This window comes from Pan paniscus, chromosome 6 (genome assembly GCF_029289425.2).
Source record: "Pan paniscus chromosome 6, NHGRI_mPanPan1-v2.0_pri, whole genome shotgun sequence".
NCBI classification, from domain to species: domain Eukaryota; kingdom Metazoa; phylum Chordata; class Mammalia; order Primates; family Hominidae; genus Pan; species Pan paniscus.
In genome coordinates, this window is record NC_073255.2 from 89523547 (window position 1) to 89539547 (window position 16001).

The 16001-nt window shown below is 48.6% G+C and overlaps 1 protein-coding gene across 1 annotated transcript; it reads right to left on the reverse strand.

The window, feature by feature from the left end:
• Positions 1–8788: 8788 nt before the first annotated feature.
• Positions 8789–15786, reverse strand: LOC129393017 (speedy protein E12). The gene is made up of 6 exons (XM_055115124.3): positions 15200–15786; positions 14005–14223; positions 12914–12972; positions 11606–11691; positions 8971–9214; positions 8789–8848 (listed from the first exon to the last, which is right to left on the reverse strand). Exons 1-6 carry the CDS (start codon positions 15327–15329, stop codon positions 8789–8791), a joined length of 798 nt encoding a protein of 265 aa, XP_054971099.1. The 5' UTR covers positions 15330–15786.
• Between the last annotated feature and the right edge of the window lie 215 nt (positions 15787–16001).

Here is a 16001-nt window from a genome sequence, read left to right on the forward strand (position 1 = left end):
TTTACTAAAGATGTTTATTCTTCAGTTGATTCTCTTCCCCTAATTTATTGAGAAATGCTTTATTTGCATTTCTCATTAAAGACTTAACTTCAGGGTGATTTACTTTTTTCTTTTTATCACATAGTGTTTATTAGGACTGAGAAACATAGTGAGACTCTGTCTCTATGAAAAATTAAAAAAAAAATTGACTGGGCATGGTGGCATGCACCTGTAGTTCCAGCTACTTGGGAGGCTGAAGTGGGAGGATCACTTGAGCCCAGGAACCTGAGACTGCAGTGAGCTATGATTGCGTCACTACACTTCAGACTGTGAGACAGAGTAAGACCCTGTCTGGAAAAATATATATACATAGATATACATTTTCTTTATTTTTTATTTTTATCTTTTTTTGAGATGGAGTCTCACTTTGGCGCCCTGGTTGCAGTGCAGTGGCGCGATCTCAGTTCACTGCAACCTCCACCTGCCAAGTTCAAGCGATTCTCCTGCTTCAGCCTTCTGAGTAGCTACCATTACAGGCACGCGCCACCACGCCCAGCTAATTTTTGTATTTTCAGTGGAGACGGGGTTCCACCATGTTGTCCAGGCTGGCCAGGCTGGTCTCGAATTCCTGCCCTCAGGTGATCCGCCCACCTCGGCCTCTCAAAGTGCTGGGATTACAGGCGTGAGCCACCATGCCTGACCTTATGTACTTATATTTTTATGAGAATATTTCTCTTGGTTTTCTGATAAATGAGTTACTGGAACCCTTATGAATTTGAATGCAAATGAAACAGCTAAATGTTATATAATTGTTGTGTTTAAAAAGCAGATTATAAAACTGTCTGTATTATATGATCACAGTTTTATGAAAACAAAACAACAGGCCTAAATGTGTATAGTATAAAGACTGGAAGAGTCAGCACTTCCATGTTCTCAGCGGTTATCCTTGGATGTGAGATCTCATGCACTTTTTGCTCTCTTCTTTGTGCCTTTCCATTTTGCATGCATATTTCTTATAATCTAAAAAGTTACTTAAACATATGCAGCTAAAAACTTTTTTTACCTGTAAAGCATTCGGTGCTAATTTTAACTTTTTTTGTTTAGACGGAGTCTTCTCACTCTGTCGCCCAGGCTGGAGTGCAGTGGTGTGATCTTGGCTCACTGCAACCTCCGCCTCCTGGGTTCAAGTGATTCTCCTACCTCAGCCTCCCAAGTAGCTGGGATTATAGGTGTGTGTCACCACACCCAGCTAATTTTTGTATTTTTAGTAGAGATGGGGTTTCACCATGTTGGCCAGGCTGGTCTTGCACCCCTGATCTCAAGTGATCTGCCCACCTCAGCCTCCCAAAGTGCTGGGATTTCAGGCGTGAGCCACCACGCCCGGCTTCTTTTTAAAGCTTTTTTGTAAGTCAGCCAGCAAGAACACAGGAGGAAGTACTCAAATCTCCCTTACACAGCTGGGGGCTATGTCAGGTTTTATAAGCGTAGGGTAATGAGGTGTGATTTGATTGGATCTTGCAATAAAGTAACGCTGGGAGGTGTGATCTGACTGGATCCTGCCATGGGGTGACACCAAAACTCAATGTGATTGGATCCTGGCTCCTGCCTTGGGGTGTCTGGTTCTTAAATCGGTCCGAGCTCTTCAGGCTGAGCTCTTAGGTTCCACTCCACGGTGGCACGCTTGGTTAACCTGGGCATGCACAGGGTACATGACCTTCAACCTGCGGGTCGATGGCAATTGAAAAACAACTGACAACTTCATTACATAAAAGTTGAACTGATTCGGGTGCGGTGACTCACGCCTGTAATCCCAGCACTTTGGGAGGCCAAGGCAGGTGGATCACCTGAGGTCGAGGAGTTCAAGACCAGCCTGGCCAAAATGGTGAAACCCCGTCTCTACTAAAAATATAAATATTAGCCAGGCGTGGTGGCGCACCCTTGTAATCCCAGCTACCCCAGAGGCTGAGGCAGCAGAATGCTTGAACCTAGGACGTGGAGGTTGCAGTGAGCTGAGATCGTGCCATTGCACTCCAGCCTGGGTGTCAAGAGTGAAACTCCATCAAAAAAAAAAAAAAAGTTGAACTAGATTTGGTCTGATGCAGTTACAGATTTACAAACCGCGTCCCACCGTCCTGCCAACACCTTCCACTCCTCATTCTTGAGGGATTAGGGATGGAGGTCATGCTTCTGTATCGACTTCATGCTGACCAGGGGCACTTAGTCCCCTAAAGTGAGAGGAATGAAACTCTTGGGCTTCTGAGTTCAGATGAGTTCTGGGGTCACCCGGAGTAGCTTGAAAGGCTGGTATTGTTGTAATACCAGCTGAAGGTGGAAGTGTTGGATCCTGGAGGACAAACAGCTCACCATCCATTTAAATAAATAGGACCAAAAAGTAACAGAACAGTGGCCACGAGGGGCCCCAACAGAGGAAGAAACCAGGTGAGGTGTGGTATAGTGGACTCGACTGCCTTCTAAATCTCAGTGGTTGTCCGGGTGCGGTGGCTCACGCCTGTAATTCCAGCAAAAGAAGAGCCGAGGCAGGGTGATCACGAGGTCAGGAGTTCAAGACCAGCCGGGCAAACATGGTGAAACCCCGTCTCTACTGAAAATACAAAAATTAGCCAGGTGTGGTGGCGTGTGCTGTAGTGTCAGCTACTAGGGAGGCTGAGGCAGGAGAATTGCTTGAACCTGGGAGGCGGAGGTTGCAGTGAGCCGAGATTGTGCCACTGCACTCCAGCCTAGGTAACAGAGCGGGACTCCATCTCAGTCAATCAATCAATCTCAGTGGTTGAACTACCCTTGATATGGTTCAGCTCTGTATCCCCAACCAAATCTCATGTCAAATTGCAATTCCCAGTGTTGAGGGAGGGACCTGGTGGGAGGTGATTGGCTCGTGGCGGCTGACGTCCCCCTTGCTGTTCTCGTGATAGTGAGTGAGCGCTCATGGGATCTGGTTGTTTAGAAGCGTGCAGCCCTCCCACTTCACTCTCTCTGTCTCTCCTGCTCCACCATGGCCAGAAACGTGCCTGCTTCCCCTTCGCCTTCTGCCGTGATTGTCAGTTTCTTGAGGCCTCCCCAGCCATGCTTCCTGTACAGCCTGCAGAACTGTGAGTCAATTAAACCTCTTTTCTTCATAAATTCCCCAGTTTCCAGTAGTTCTTTATAGCAGTGTGAAAACAGACTAATGGACCCTTCTGGTTGAAGGAATGTAGCCATTCTGCTTGTTTAACTATTTCCTTTCTGTTCATCTCTATTTCCCGGGAGGTGTTTATCCAAGTGCAATAGGAGATATTGGTGACTGCAGAGTCCCCTCAGTGTTCTGCTAGTAAATAGTTGAAGGTTGATCAGTGATCTCCAGCATTTTCAGTCTGGCATGGAAAAGCCCCCATGTAACTGGTAAAGGTATCAGTAAGCACCAGGAGGTATCTAAATCCACCAGGAGCCATAGGCATCATGTTGATGTCCATTTACCAGTCTTCCCTGGCAAGATTCTCTGAATTGTACTGCCTTGGCCAAAAGAGGTATGGGAGGGGCTGGGCACAGTGGCTCACGCCTGTAATCCCAGCATTTTGGGAGACCAATTCGGGTAGATCATTAGAGGTCAGGGGTTCAAGACCATCCTGGCCAACATGGTGACATTCCATCTCTACTGAAAATACAAAAAGTTAGCTGGGTTTGGTGTTGGGTGCCTGTAATCCCAGCTACTCGGGAGGCTGAGGCAGGATAATCACTTGAACCTGGGAGGAGGAGGTGGCAGTGAGCTGAGATCTCGCCATTGCACTCCAGCCTGGGCAACAAGAGCGAAACTTCATCTCAAAAAATAAAAAAAGAAGTCTGGGTGTGGTGGCTCGTGCCTGTAATCCCAGGACTTTGGGAGGCCAAGATGGGTGGATCATGAGGTCAGGAGTTCAAGACCAGCCTGGCCTAGATGGTGAAACCCTGTCTCGAGTAAAAATACAAATATTAGCTGGGCATGGTGGCACACACCTGTAATCTCAGCTACTCAGAAGTCTGAGACAGAAGAATTGCCAAAACCCGGGAGGGAGAGGTTGCAGTGAGCCGAGATCGCGCCACTGCACTCTAGCCTGGGTGACAGAGCAAGACTCCGTCTCAAAAGAAAGAAAGAGAAAGGAAATTCCCCAGGGAAGTACCTCAGCCTATTTCATGAAGAGGTACTGAAGGAAGCAGAGGCACGTGGAGGACTTCCCCACCTCGTGCAGCTATTTGGGCCATGGCGTCTGAAATGTATTATTTCAGAGTCACCCCTTTGATGACCTTGGCAGTGGACTGCAGTCATCTGTTTAGGCCTTTCCATGGCCCGTGTCAATGCCGGTATTTCTGTCTGTTGCACATTTGATTTCCTTGCTGTTGGCATTTAGAAGGCCCCCTGTTTCCCAGATCACACCACGGGCATGGACTGCAGAGATTGCGTCTTGTGAGTCTGTAGAAACAGTCAAGGCCTTGTCCTCTCTTAGGTCCAGAGCTCAGGTTAATGCAGATTTTCCCAGCCGTCTGTGCTGAAGTCCCTGTGGGGAGGCTCCCGGCTGGTTTCCTGTAGGTAGACAGCTACACATCCTGCCCTTCATTGGCTTCTTTTCATGAAGCTCCTGCTGTCTACAAAACATGTCTCCCTTTTCTTCTTGAACCACATCTCTGTTATTGAAACTCTAGAAGTCAGCCAGGCACAGTGGCTATGCCTGTAATCCCAGCGCTTTGGGAGGCCAAGGTGGGCGGATCACCTGAGGTCAGGAGTTCAAGACCAGCCTGGCCAACATGGCGAAACCCTGTCTCTAATACAAATACTAAAATTAGCCAAGCATGGTGGCCACTGCACTCCAGCCTGGGTGACAGAGCAAGACTCTGTCTCAAATAAAGAAAGAGAAAGTATCATGCTTTTCAGAGTTCTGTGGGTTGTTATAGTGAATTATCAAACCTGAGGACGTGGTGGGAACCTCCAAATTTGCAGCCAGTTGGTGAGAAGTACATGCGGTCTGTGGATACCCAAGCTTGCAGCTGCATCTGAAGCGAGGGCAGCCTAGCGGGGGCTGGTGGCCTTAACCTGTGGCATTTGATGTAACATCAGGGAGTTGACATCAGAATTACATCACACAGGCCAGGTGCAGTGGCTCATGCTTATAATCCCAGCAATTAGAAAGGCAAGATAAGAAGATCGCTTGAGCTTGAGTCTGAGCCCGCAGTGAGCTATGACCGCACCACTGTACCCCAGTCTGGGTGACAGCACAAGACCCCGACACCAAAAATAAAAAAGAAAAATCACAAAGAATTGCATGGCAGAGTGCCTGTCTTTCACAGCTTGAACTGTTGCAGGAACTTTCTTTTTTTTTTCTTTTTTTTTTTTTTTTTTTTTTTTTTTTGTGATGGAGTCTCGCCCTTTCACCCAGGCTGGAGTGCAGTGGCACCATCTCGGCTCACTGCAGGCTCCGCCTCCTGGGTTCACACCATTCTCCTGCCTCAGCCTCCGGAGTAGCTGGGACTACAGGCGCCTGCCACCGCGCCCAGCTAATTTTTTGTATTTTTAGCAGAGATGGGGTTTCACCGTATTAGCCAGGGTGGTCTTGATCTCCTGACCTCATGATCCGCCCACCTCAGCCTCCCAAAGTGCTGGGATTACAGTCCTGAGCCACCGCGCCTGGAGTTTTTTTTTTTTTTTTTTTTTTGAGAGGGGTTCGGGAGACATATTCTCTGCTAGTGATTCTCCTGCCTGGTCTTGAACTCCTGCTGGGATCACAGGCGTGAGCCACCACGCCCAGCCACCTTTACAGTTTTCTTACCACCTGGTTTTCCTCTCTCAATATCTTTCTCTCATTTCCTGCTTTAAAACTCTAGCTTGGGGTCTGGGCACAGTAGCTCATGCCTATAATCCCAGCAGTTTGGGAGACTGAGGCGGGTGGATCACTTGAGGTCAGGAGTTTGAGACCAGCCTGGCCAACATGGTGAAACCTTGTCTCTACTATTTTTACAAAAGTTAGTCAGACGTACAGGCGGGTGCCTGTAGTCCCAGCTACTTGGGAGGCTGAGGCAGGAGAATTTGCTTGAACGCGGAGGTGAAAGTTGCAGGGAGCCGAGGTTGTGCCACTGCACTCCAGCCTGGGAGACAGAGTGAGACTGTCTCCAAAACAAACAAACAAACAAGCAAAAAAACCCTGTAGCTTGGGATCAGCCTTCTCTTCTGTTGTTTTTCTTTAAAAAATAAAAATTAAAAATAGGCTTCAAGTGATCCTCCCGCCATGACCTCCAAAACTGCTGGGATTGTAGGTGTGAGCACTGCACCCAGCCTTATGTTTTTTTCTACATAAAAAGCAGCACAGGATTATCTTCCAAAGCTAATAAATATGTTCAAATAACCACAACCCCATTAAGGAAAAATGTCACTTGACAGCAAATAATCAATCCAGACCACAATATGATCACACTCACTGTGAAGGTGAGAAAAGTTCATCTTTATTATGTTTCCCCAAGAGATGCACTGCACTGTTCTCTTGAAAACACACAGCTCGTGTCCTCCTTTAGAACACACATCCTCTTTAAAGTAACATACAAACATGCCAAAACAAGATAAAAAATTCCATCTGAATTCTCACATTTCAAACATACACTAAATATCAAATAAAAATTTATTTTTACAAGAATTTAGGGGAACTACCACATAGCTATTAATGTAATATATATGTTAACTAAGTATCATAGATAAAAACCATGCTCCCTTCAGCAGCACGTGTAATAATAGATACCAAGATTGAAAGGTAAAAGATTTAGGATGAAAAGAATCCTCTCTTAAAAAGGAAAACAAAATTATATGTATGTGTATACAACAGTTATAACACCCATCACACAGCTTTATAGAAACAGCATCTATTCAAAAATACCAGTATTTCCAAAATATTTAAAATAATATTGAAAGTAATAATAATATTTAAATAAATAAATATAGTTAATAAATATTTCAATAAATAAAATAATATTTAAATAATTCTATACCCATGCTTTTCAAAATAAACCAATAAAATAGATAGTATATATTAGACATGTTAGTATATATATCTGAGACATGTTAAAAATCACAACGGAATTCTCACAATTCAGTCACAAACCTAAACAGCAAATAAAAATTTCTATCACCAGAATTATGTTTTTTTCTGGTGGGGAACTACCAATAGCTATAAATAGAAGAGATTATTATGGAAGTATCATAGATAAAAAGAGTGCTCGCTTCAGGAGCACATATAATAATACAGAAAAAAATTAAAGTTAATAAAAGATTTAGGATAAAAAGAATTCTCACTTAAAAATGAAAAGAAAATTATCTTTATGTATATATAACAACTATAACTCTCATCAAAGAACTCTACAGGAACAGCATGTTTTCAAAAGTACAACAATTTCCAAACTATTTGAAATAAACCTATTAATAATTCAATGGCCAACATTTTCCAAACAAACCAATAAAATACAGAGTGTGCATGAAGCTATCTGTTACAGTCTGTGGCACTCATATTTCACAAAGAATTCTGTGCCAATCTGAGCCCCTGCACTGTGCCTTCAAATGCTCCTGGACTGTGGCAAGCAAGTCCGTAAGAAACAGGACCTCCAGGTTCCGTCCCAGGGAGGTTGGCATTCAGCAATATAAAAAGGGAGGTGGTGCCGCAGGAAAGGGTGGAACTGGAAACACTCCTGGTTTCTTACTTTTCTCCAAGGACTCCTAGAAGTACCCCACCCCACCCCTGCTCCTTGGAGGACAACGTGATCACTGTATTCAGCTCTGTCAAGAATGGTCCAGGTTCTTCTAGATGATCTGCACAAATGGTTCCTCTCCTCCTTCCTGATGTCTGCCATTAGCACTGGAATAAAGTTCCTGCTGAAAATCCACATCTCCCCTGGGTCCGGTGTTCTGGAAGTGAGAGAGACAATGTCACACCTCAAGGAGGCAGCTCTCTAGACAGGAAGGTTATTCACGTCCCATGTCAAGTCTAGCTAGAGTTCAGAGCAATTGAGAAGTGCAATTTTATCTCCTGCCTTTCATTCTATACCCTGCTTCTGAACCATCGTGTTCAACTGTGAAACTCACGCTTTGGTGACCCTGACTCCAAAACTTAATACACCCAAGGTCAGCCCCAGTGCTCTGCTTCATAGCAAGGACTTTGGGTGGGTCTTCCCAGGGAGTAGGGCACCCTCAGAGAATGTGGCTTTGGACTTCATCACAGCTGGGGCCTTTTGTGTCACTTCAGATCTAAACTTGTAACCGTGCTAGATCTGTTTCTAATGTGACAACATCACAAACCACGAGTCCAGATGCCTAATCCATAATCCTACCTCCTCATGACAAAGTCTCATGCTCTGTGCTCAACATGGTTAGCTGCACAAGATGTAAACCAAAGCTTCACTGAACCCTCGACCCAAATCGGTAACTCAAGTGCGTCAATCATAATGAACCTCCCCGAACTCAGTATTTATGATTATTTTTGAGGCAGGGTCTCACTCTGTCGCCCCGGCTGGAGTGCAGTGGCAGGATCAGGGCTCCCTGCAGCCCCGACCTCCCAGGCTCCAGCGATCCTCCTGCCTCAGCCTCCTGAGTAGTTGGGAGTAGAGATGCCTCCCACATCGCCTGGCTAATTTTTGTATTTTTGTGGAGAGGGGATATCTCGCCACGTTGCCCAGGCTTGAAGCCAGATCAAGCAATTGGGTTCCTTGGATTTCCGAAATAGACCCCAATATTCTGCCTTTACCCCGGAGGATGCAGATGTACCTTCTCTCAGGCCGATGACCTCAGGCCTCCACGGTCCCTGGAGCTCTAGGAAAGGTGGGCGCGATCTCGCGCCCACACCCAGTGCTCTGGGTCATAAGCCTGGATCTGGAAAAACAAACGCGCTTTGAGAAGACGGGGACTCCCCAGGATACCCCTCTCTCCCCTCGTCCAGCCTCCAGCCCACCCGATTCCTCCCCACATCCTCCACGTCCCCAGGCCCCACCCACCTCCTCCAACTCCTCCGGGGAAACCCAAGCCCTGCAGCGCATGGAACAGAAGAACTGGAACCGACGCTTCTGGAACAAGGCTATCTGAGAGCAGTTCTTCCTGGCCCTCGGGTTCATGTAACGGCATAACTGGAACCAAAGCTTAGGGAGCAAGGGTATGCGAGAGCGGGTCTTCCCGTACAGGAAGTAGAAGATCTTTTGTTTGGGGGCCTCGTCGTCCTCCTCCATGTCATTGGCCAGATAGCTGAGGACAGAAATCAGGTTGCTGCTCAGAGGCACCACCAGGAGAGACCTCCGGCTGAGGTCAGCTTCCCAGAGAGGAAGGTAAGTCCCTAGCTCAGGACTGGCACCCACCCTGCAGAGAGCCACACCTTCCTCAGGAGGGCTCTGCTGGACAGAGACCTGATCAAGGGCGTCTCCCACTCCTTCAGGATGGAGACAAAAACCCAACTGGTGACCAAGAGTGGTGGCTTAGGCCTGGAATCCCAGCACACTGGGAGGCCGAAGCGGGAGGATCACTTGAGGCCAGGAGTTTGAGACAGGCCTGGGCACCATAGCAAGACCCTCGTCTCTATTAAAAATATAAAAAATACGCCAGACGCGGTGGCTCATGCCTGTAATCCCAGCGCTTTGGAAGGCTGAAGCAGGTGGATTGCTTGAGACCAGGAGTTTGAGACCAGCCTGGTCAACACAGAGAAACCCCATCTATACTAAAAATACAAAAATCAGCCTGGTGCGGTGGCACACCCATTAGTCCTAGCTACTCAAGAGGCTGAAGCATAAGAATTGTGTGAACCCAGGAGGCGGAGGTTGCAGTGAGCCAAGATTGGGCCCCTCCATTCCAGCCTGAGACACACAGCAACACTCTTGTCTTGATAAATAAATAAATAAATAAATAAAAACTGTCCAGGTGTGGTGGCACAGCCCTGTAGTCGGAGCTAATCAAGAGGCTGAGGTGGGAGGATCGCTTGAGCCCAGGATATGGAGGCTGCGGTGAGCTATGATCTCACCACTGCACTCCAGCTTAGGGGACAGGGCAAGTCTGTCTCAAAAAAAAAAAAAGCAATTGAATACATTGATATTTTGCCAGGACCCTGCCTTCTACAGGCATCTAGTCTAATGGCACTGGGAGTAATCAGAGGAGATGTCCTAATCCCAATGTCACATTATAATAGGATGTAACTGGAGAGCTACGGGCATGCAGAAGTTGGAAGATGAGGGAAGGCATCACAGAGGCTGTAGGGTGAACCGACTTCAAGGAATGGGTGCTTCCCTTCAGAACCACGTGTGTGGGACACCCAGACAGAAAACACAAATGCAAAGTCAAGTGGAGGGCATTTGGAAGGAGCAGTGAAGCCAAGCCAGGAAACACCAAGATGGCGAGCCAGTGTGGTTGTAGAGATTGTAGAGAGGGTGGAATTGGCACTGTGGACCCTGGCCTCGATAGAGAAAGACATCAGCTAAGGAAGTTGTTCAGGTGGGCGGTGAGGTTGTCGTGCTTTGGAAAGATGTTCAGGCTGCACTAGGAAGCCCCTTGGCTTGGGGAGAGACTCCAGGAAACCCCAGCAGGGAGCATTTGACAGTGGATTCGAGTGATGCAAGGGGGACCTGGACTGTGACCTCTGTCACGGGAACCCAGAGGAGGTTGATGGCTTTTGCGGTTGATGTGGGAAGGAGAGAGAGAGAAGAACCGGAAACGTCTGCTTGCTGGGGGAAGTGTCATGTCCGCTCCTCCGCTCCTTTTCTTCTCCCCTTAGGAGCGGTTCATGGTTCCTTTTGTTTTTTGTTCTTTTTTTGTTTTTTTTTTGTTTTTTGTTTTTTTTTTTGAGACGGAGTCTCATTCCGTCGCCCAGGCTGGAGTGCAGTGGTGCGATCTCGGCTCACTGCAAGCTCCGCCTCCCAGGTTCATGCCATTCTCCTCCCTCAGCCTCCCGAGTAGCTGGGACTACGGGAGCCCGCCACCACACCCGGCTAATTTTTGTATTTTTTTTTTTTAAGTGGAGACAGGGTTTCACCATGTTAGCCAGGATGGTCTCGCTCTCCTGACCTTGTGATCCGCCCACCTCGGCCTCCCAAACTGTTGAGATTACAGGCGTGAGCCACCGCACCTGGCCTGTTTTACTCTTTTATTTGTACACTGGCATTGGAGTTTGTTTTGTTTGCCTGTTTTTTTTTTTTTTTTTTTGAAAAAAAGTCTCACTCTGTTGCCCAGGCTGGAGTGCAGTGGCTCAACCTTAGCTTACTGCAACCTCCACCTCCTGGGTTCAAGGGGTTCTCTTGCCTCAGCCTCCCAAGTAGCTTGGATAACAGGTGCACACCAACATGCCCGACTGATTTTTCTATTTTTAGTAGAGACGGGGTTTTGCCATGTTGGCCAGGCTGGTCTCAAACTCCTGATCTCAGGTGATCCGCTTGCCTCGGCCTCCCAAAGTGCTGGGATTACAGGCCTGAGCCACCACGCCCAGCCTGAGTTTCTTTTTAGAGACAACAGTCTAAGATACTATAATCCTGTCTTTTTTGTACACAGAATAAAGAGGACAAATAGGTGAAAGAATAAATGAAAGGCTGCAATCCCACTTCCCCCGCTGTCCCAGGGCATTGGATATTGATGGATAGGAGGCAGCAAACCACTCACAGAGCCAGGAAGAAATGAATGCGTTGGTATTGCCAGGAGGGGAGGCCGGCCCGGCTGAAATACGCTATGACCATAGCCAGGAGATACTGATGGAGAGAAAGGAACACAGAGAGGGAGAGGTCACATCTTGGGAGAGGAAGATTGTGGAGATAGTGGAATGGGGGTCTGGGGAGGGGTTGCCCATCAGAGAAGGGACCTCAGCATTGGGGTGACTGTGCTCATGTGGAAATTGCGGGGTGGAGGGGTATTCGAAGGTCGGATGCAAATCCGAGAAGCCGGAGGAAGGGTTTTCGGTGATGCTCCCAGGATGGTGGGCTCTGATGGGATCTTGGGAGGGGGTGTGTCTAGGTCGGCTGGTGTCAGGAGGGTCTTTTGTGTGCCAGGCAGAGAACTGTCCCAAGGAGCTGAGAGTAGAGGGCCCAGGAGCTTCAGGACTGCAGCCAGACTGTGGCCCAGGGCTCAGATCCCAAAGGACCCATAGGAGAGGCAGGGGCCACTCATTCACTCTGCAAGAGACCAGCAGAGTCCTGAGAGAGATGCTGACAAATCATAAAAAGACAAAGAATAGCCGGGAGTGGCAGCTCAAGCCTGTGATCCCAGTACTTTTTGAGAGGTGGAGACAGGAGTATCACATGAGCCCAACAGTTGGAGAACAACCTGGGCAACACAGCGAGACCCTGTTTCTACGAAGATTTCAAAAATTCATCGAGCATGGTGGCATGTGCCTAGTCCCAGCTCCTCAGGAGTCTAAGGAAAGAGGATTGCTTGAGCCCAGGAGTTAGAGTGAGCTATGATCATGCCACTGTACTCCATCCTGGGGAGCAGAGCTGGACTCTGTCTCAGAAAAAAAAATGTGTGGGTGCCAAGACTCAAGACCATGGGAGCTGGTCAGACACAGTGCTGATGTCTGTAATCTCAGCACTTTGGGAGGCCAAGGCGGGTGGATCACCTGAGGTCAGGTGTTCGGCACCAATCTGGCCAACAGGGCAAAACCCCGTCTCTACTAAAAACACAAAAATTAGCCAGGCGTGGTGGTTCACGTTTGTAATCCCAGCTGCTTGGAGGCTGAGGCACGAGAATCGCTTGAACCCAGGAGGCATCAGCTGCAGTGAGTCAAGACCGAGACACTGCCCTCCAGCCTGGGCAACAGAGCAAGACTGTGTCTCACAAAACAAAAACAAAAACAAAAACAAACTGTAGGAGCATCTGGTGGGAGGTGGTGGAGGGAGAACTGTGGGTTTGGAAGCTGCGCCCTCCCGCTGGCCGTGCGTTAGAACAGGAACACAGTTACATAGAGAACAACCTTACCTTGTCCGACACCCTCAGATCTTTGTCCCAGGCCAGGAATCTTTTAATGACAGGATCCTCTGTGATTAGAGAGCAGATATCAGCGTGAGAAGCAGGACAGGGTTTCCGTGGGAGCAGCAGGGCAGTGAGGAGAAGTGTGCCTCCCGGGGGAAAGTCTCAGGATTGTGGCCGCGGGTGAGGTGGATGGGAGAGGGGAGAATGACTTTCACTGGGCAAGGGAGAGAGGCTCCTGCTCTGAGACTCCCCTGAGAAGAGGCCGAAGGAGGCCCTGGGTGTGAGAATCTACAGGATGTAGAGCTGGGAATCAGCCAGGACCCCCTCCAGCAGACACGGAGGGACCACTGCAGAGTCATAAAGGAATTCCCATCATTTCCTCATGAGGCAGTCACACATCAGGGTGTGACCATGGCCTTGGTATCCCTCACTATGGATGGAAACACTTAGGTTTAGAAAAGTCGGTAAGAAACATTAAGTTTCAGAGGGCACAGCTGAAACCACTTTTTTGATTTTTGATTTTGTTTTTCTTTATTTGATTTTTATTTTTATTTATTTATTAATTTATTTTGAGACAGAGTCTTGCTCTGTGGGCCAGGCTGGAATGCATTGGCCTGATCTTGGCTCACTGCAACCTCTGCCTCCTGGGTTTAAGCAATTCTCCTGTCTCAGCCTCCCGAGTAGCTGGAACTACAGGGATGAGCTACTGTGCCCAGCCTTGGTTTTTCTTTTGACGCAGACTTTTGCTCTGTCACCCAGGCTGGAGTGCAGTGGTGCAGTCATAGCTCACTGCAGCCTCAAAGTCCTGAGTTCAAGCAATCCTCTTGCCTCAGCCTCCCAACGTGCTGGGATCTCAGGCGGGAGCCACAGCGCCTGGCCCAAAACCAAGCTTTCTTATCCCAAGCACCGACCTTTATCAAGTCTACCTAATCCTCTGTTGTCTCCTAAGTGTCCCTCATGAGTGATCACTTCAGAGTCCTCCCGCATGGAGAGCTCACCCACTGGGGCATATTTTTCCCATTGGAAAAGTGTGGTTATTGGAAGTTTCCTCTTTAGAAAGAACAGGATTGGAGGTGCTCTCTGGGGTGTCCTCCTACCAAGCAGCCTGTTGAAGGCCTCGTAGTACTCAGGGAGCACGAGCGACACTCGCCGTCGCTTCGCCTTCATCTTGAGGCCACACAGCGTCTCCGCCACCCAGGTCTCCTCAGGCTCAGGGGCGAGCTCCTGCTCTGGCTCATCGTCAGATTCATCCAAACACTCCCTCTTCCTTTTCCAGCCAAGGGACTTACGTGGGGGGCTGGGATCTACCCCAGGGGCTGAGTAAAGAAACCAGGCCACCGTGTAATGCTTCTGCAACTGATCACGTTAGACCCCGACCCCAAACCCCAAACCACTCTCCATCCTCCCCAGCCTCGCAGACTGCTGGCTTCTCCAAGCCACCTTTCTGACTTTCTCCTCTGCTCAACCCCATGTGCCACTCCTTCCCCTCCCCATTCTTCCCTCTCTCTGTCCTCAGAACACTGCCTCATATCCTTCCCTGGTCCCTGGCTCTCTGAGTCCCTCTTTTTTTTTTTTTTTGTTTCGAGACAGAATCTTGCTTTGTCACCCAGGCTGGAGTGTAGTGGTGCAATCTCAGCTCACTGCAACATCCATCTCCCGGATTCCAGTTATTCTCCTGCCTCAGCCTCTCAGGTAGCTGGGATTACAGGTGCCTGCCATAATGCCCAGCTCAATTTTGTACTTTTAGTAGAGACAGGGTTTCACCATGTTGGCCAGGCTGGTCTCAAACTCCTGGCCTCAAGTGATCCGCCTGCCTTGGCTTCCCAAAGTGCTGGGATTACAAGTGTGAGCCACTGCACCCAGCCTGAATTTCTCCATTCTTCCCACACACCCTCCCCAGGTTCTCCTTCCTGACCTCTGACCTTTCTTTTTTTCTTCCTCTTTATTTTTTTTGAGACAGCATCTCACTCTGTCACCGAGACTGGAGTGCAGTAGCACGATCTCGGCTCACTGCAACCTCTTCCTCCCAGGCTCAAGTGATTCTCCTGTCTCAGCCTCCCAAGTAGCTGGGATTATAGGCACACACCACTACCGCCTGGCTAATTTTTGTACTTTTAGTAGAGATGGGGTTTCACCATGTTGGCCAGGCTGGTCTTGAACTCCTGACCTCAGGTGATCTGCCCGCCTCAGCCTCCCAAAGTGTTGGGGTTACAGGGGTGAGCCACCACGCCTGGCCCCCTTCCTTCGTCTTAGTCAATCGTATGCCACCTCTTCTTCCTCCAGTCCCCTCACCTGATGGTCCCGACACTTCATCATCCACCACCTCCTGGAGGGGGTACCCTGAGGTGCTCCGCTGGGGGCTCTGCTCTTCCTGGGGCTGCGGTTGATGGCTCATCATGATCTTTCCCAAAATCTGTCCCATCTCACCGAACCTAGTCTCTGTTCTGTCCTTGGTCTTCTTCTGGACACTGCTGGGATCCAGAAGAGTGTGTTATCAATTCTCGAGGCTGGGAGAAGTCAGGAGTGGAGAACAGCTCTGAGAAGTTACTGTTGTCCAACTGAACTGCCGGGTGCCGACAGAGTCCGGTCCCTCCAATCAGGAAGGTCGGAATCTCTGATGTCATCGTTCATGCCAACCTGGCAACCAGTTTGAACAAAAACACATGTAACTGCCAGGCTGATCTCTTGTCCTGGAGATCCTGGGTGAATGGTATCTCCTGCCACTGTCCCAACCTCAGACCACTGTCCAAAAGCATCTTCAGGGTCTCCGCATCCCTCTGTTCCCTGTCCCAGCAGAGGCTGTGTCCTCTCCGCTCAAAGCTTGAAGCGTATTGGGGTCTCCTCTTCTCTGTACATGCCCGTTTCAGAGTCCGGTCTGGTGGGAGAGGGATCAGGATGGGAAAGAAAAGTAGGGTAAGCAGAAGCGATGAAACCTTACAAGAGTGAGATTATCATGTACAAGAGATCCCAGGAACATTGACTTGATGAAAAAGTCACATCAGAGCACTCAATTTGGCAGAGCTTTTCTGCCGAATGTCTACTGATATTCACTGTCTGAGATTCTGTACTGGGGGTACACGTGTCCTCTGCCCTA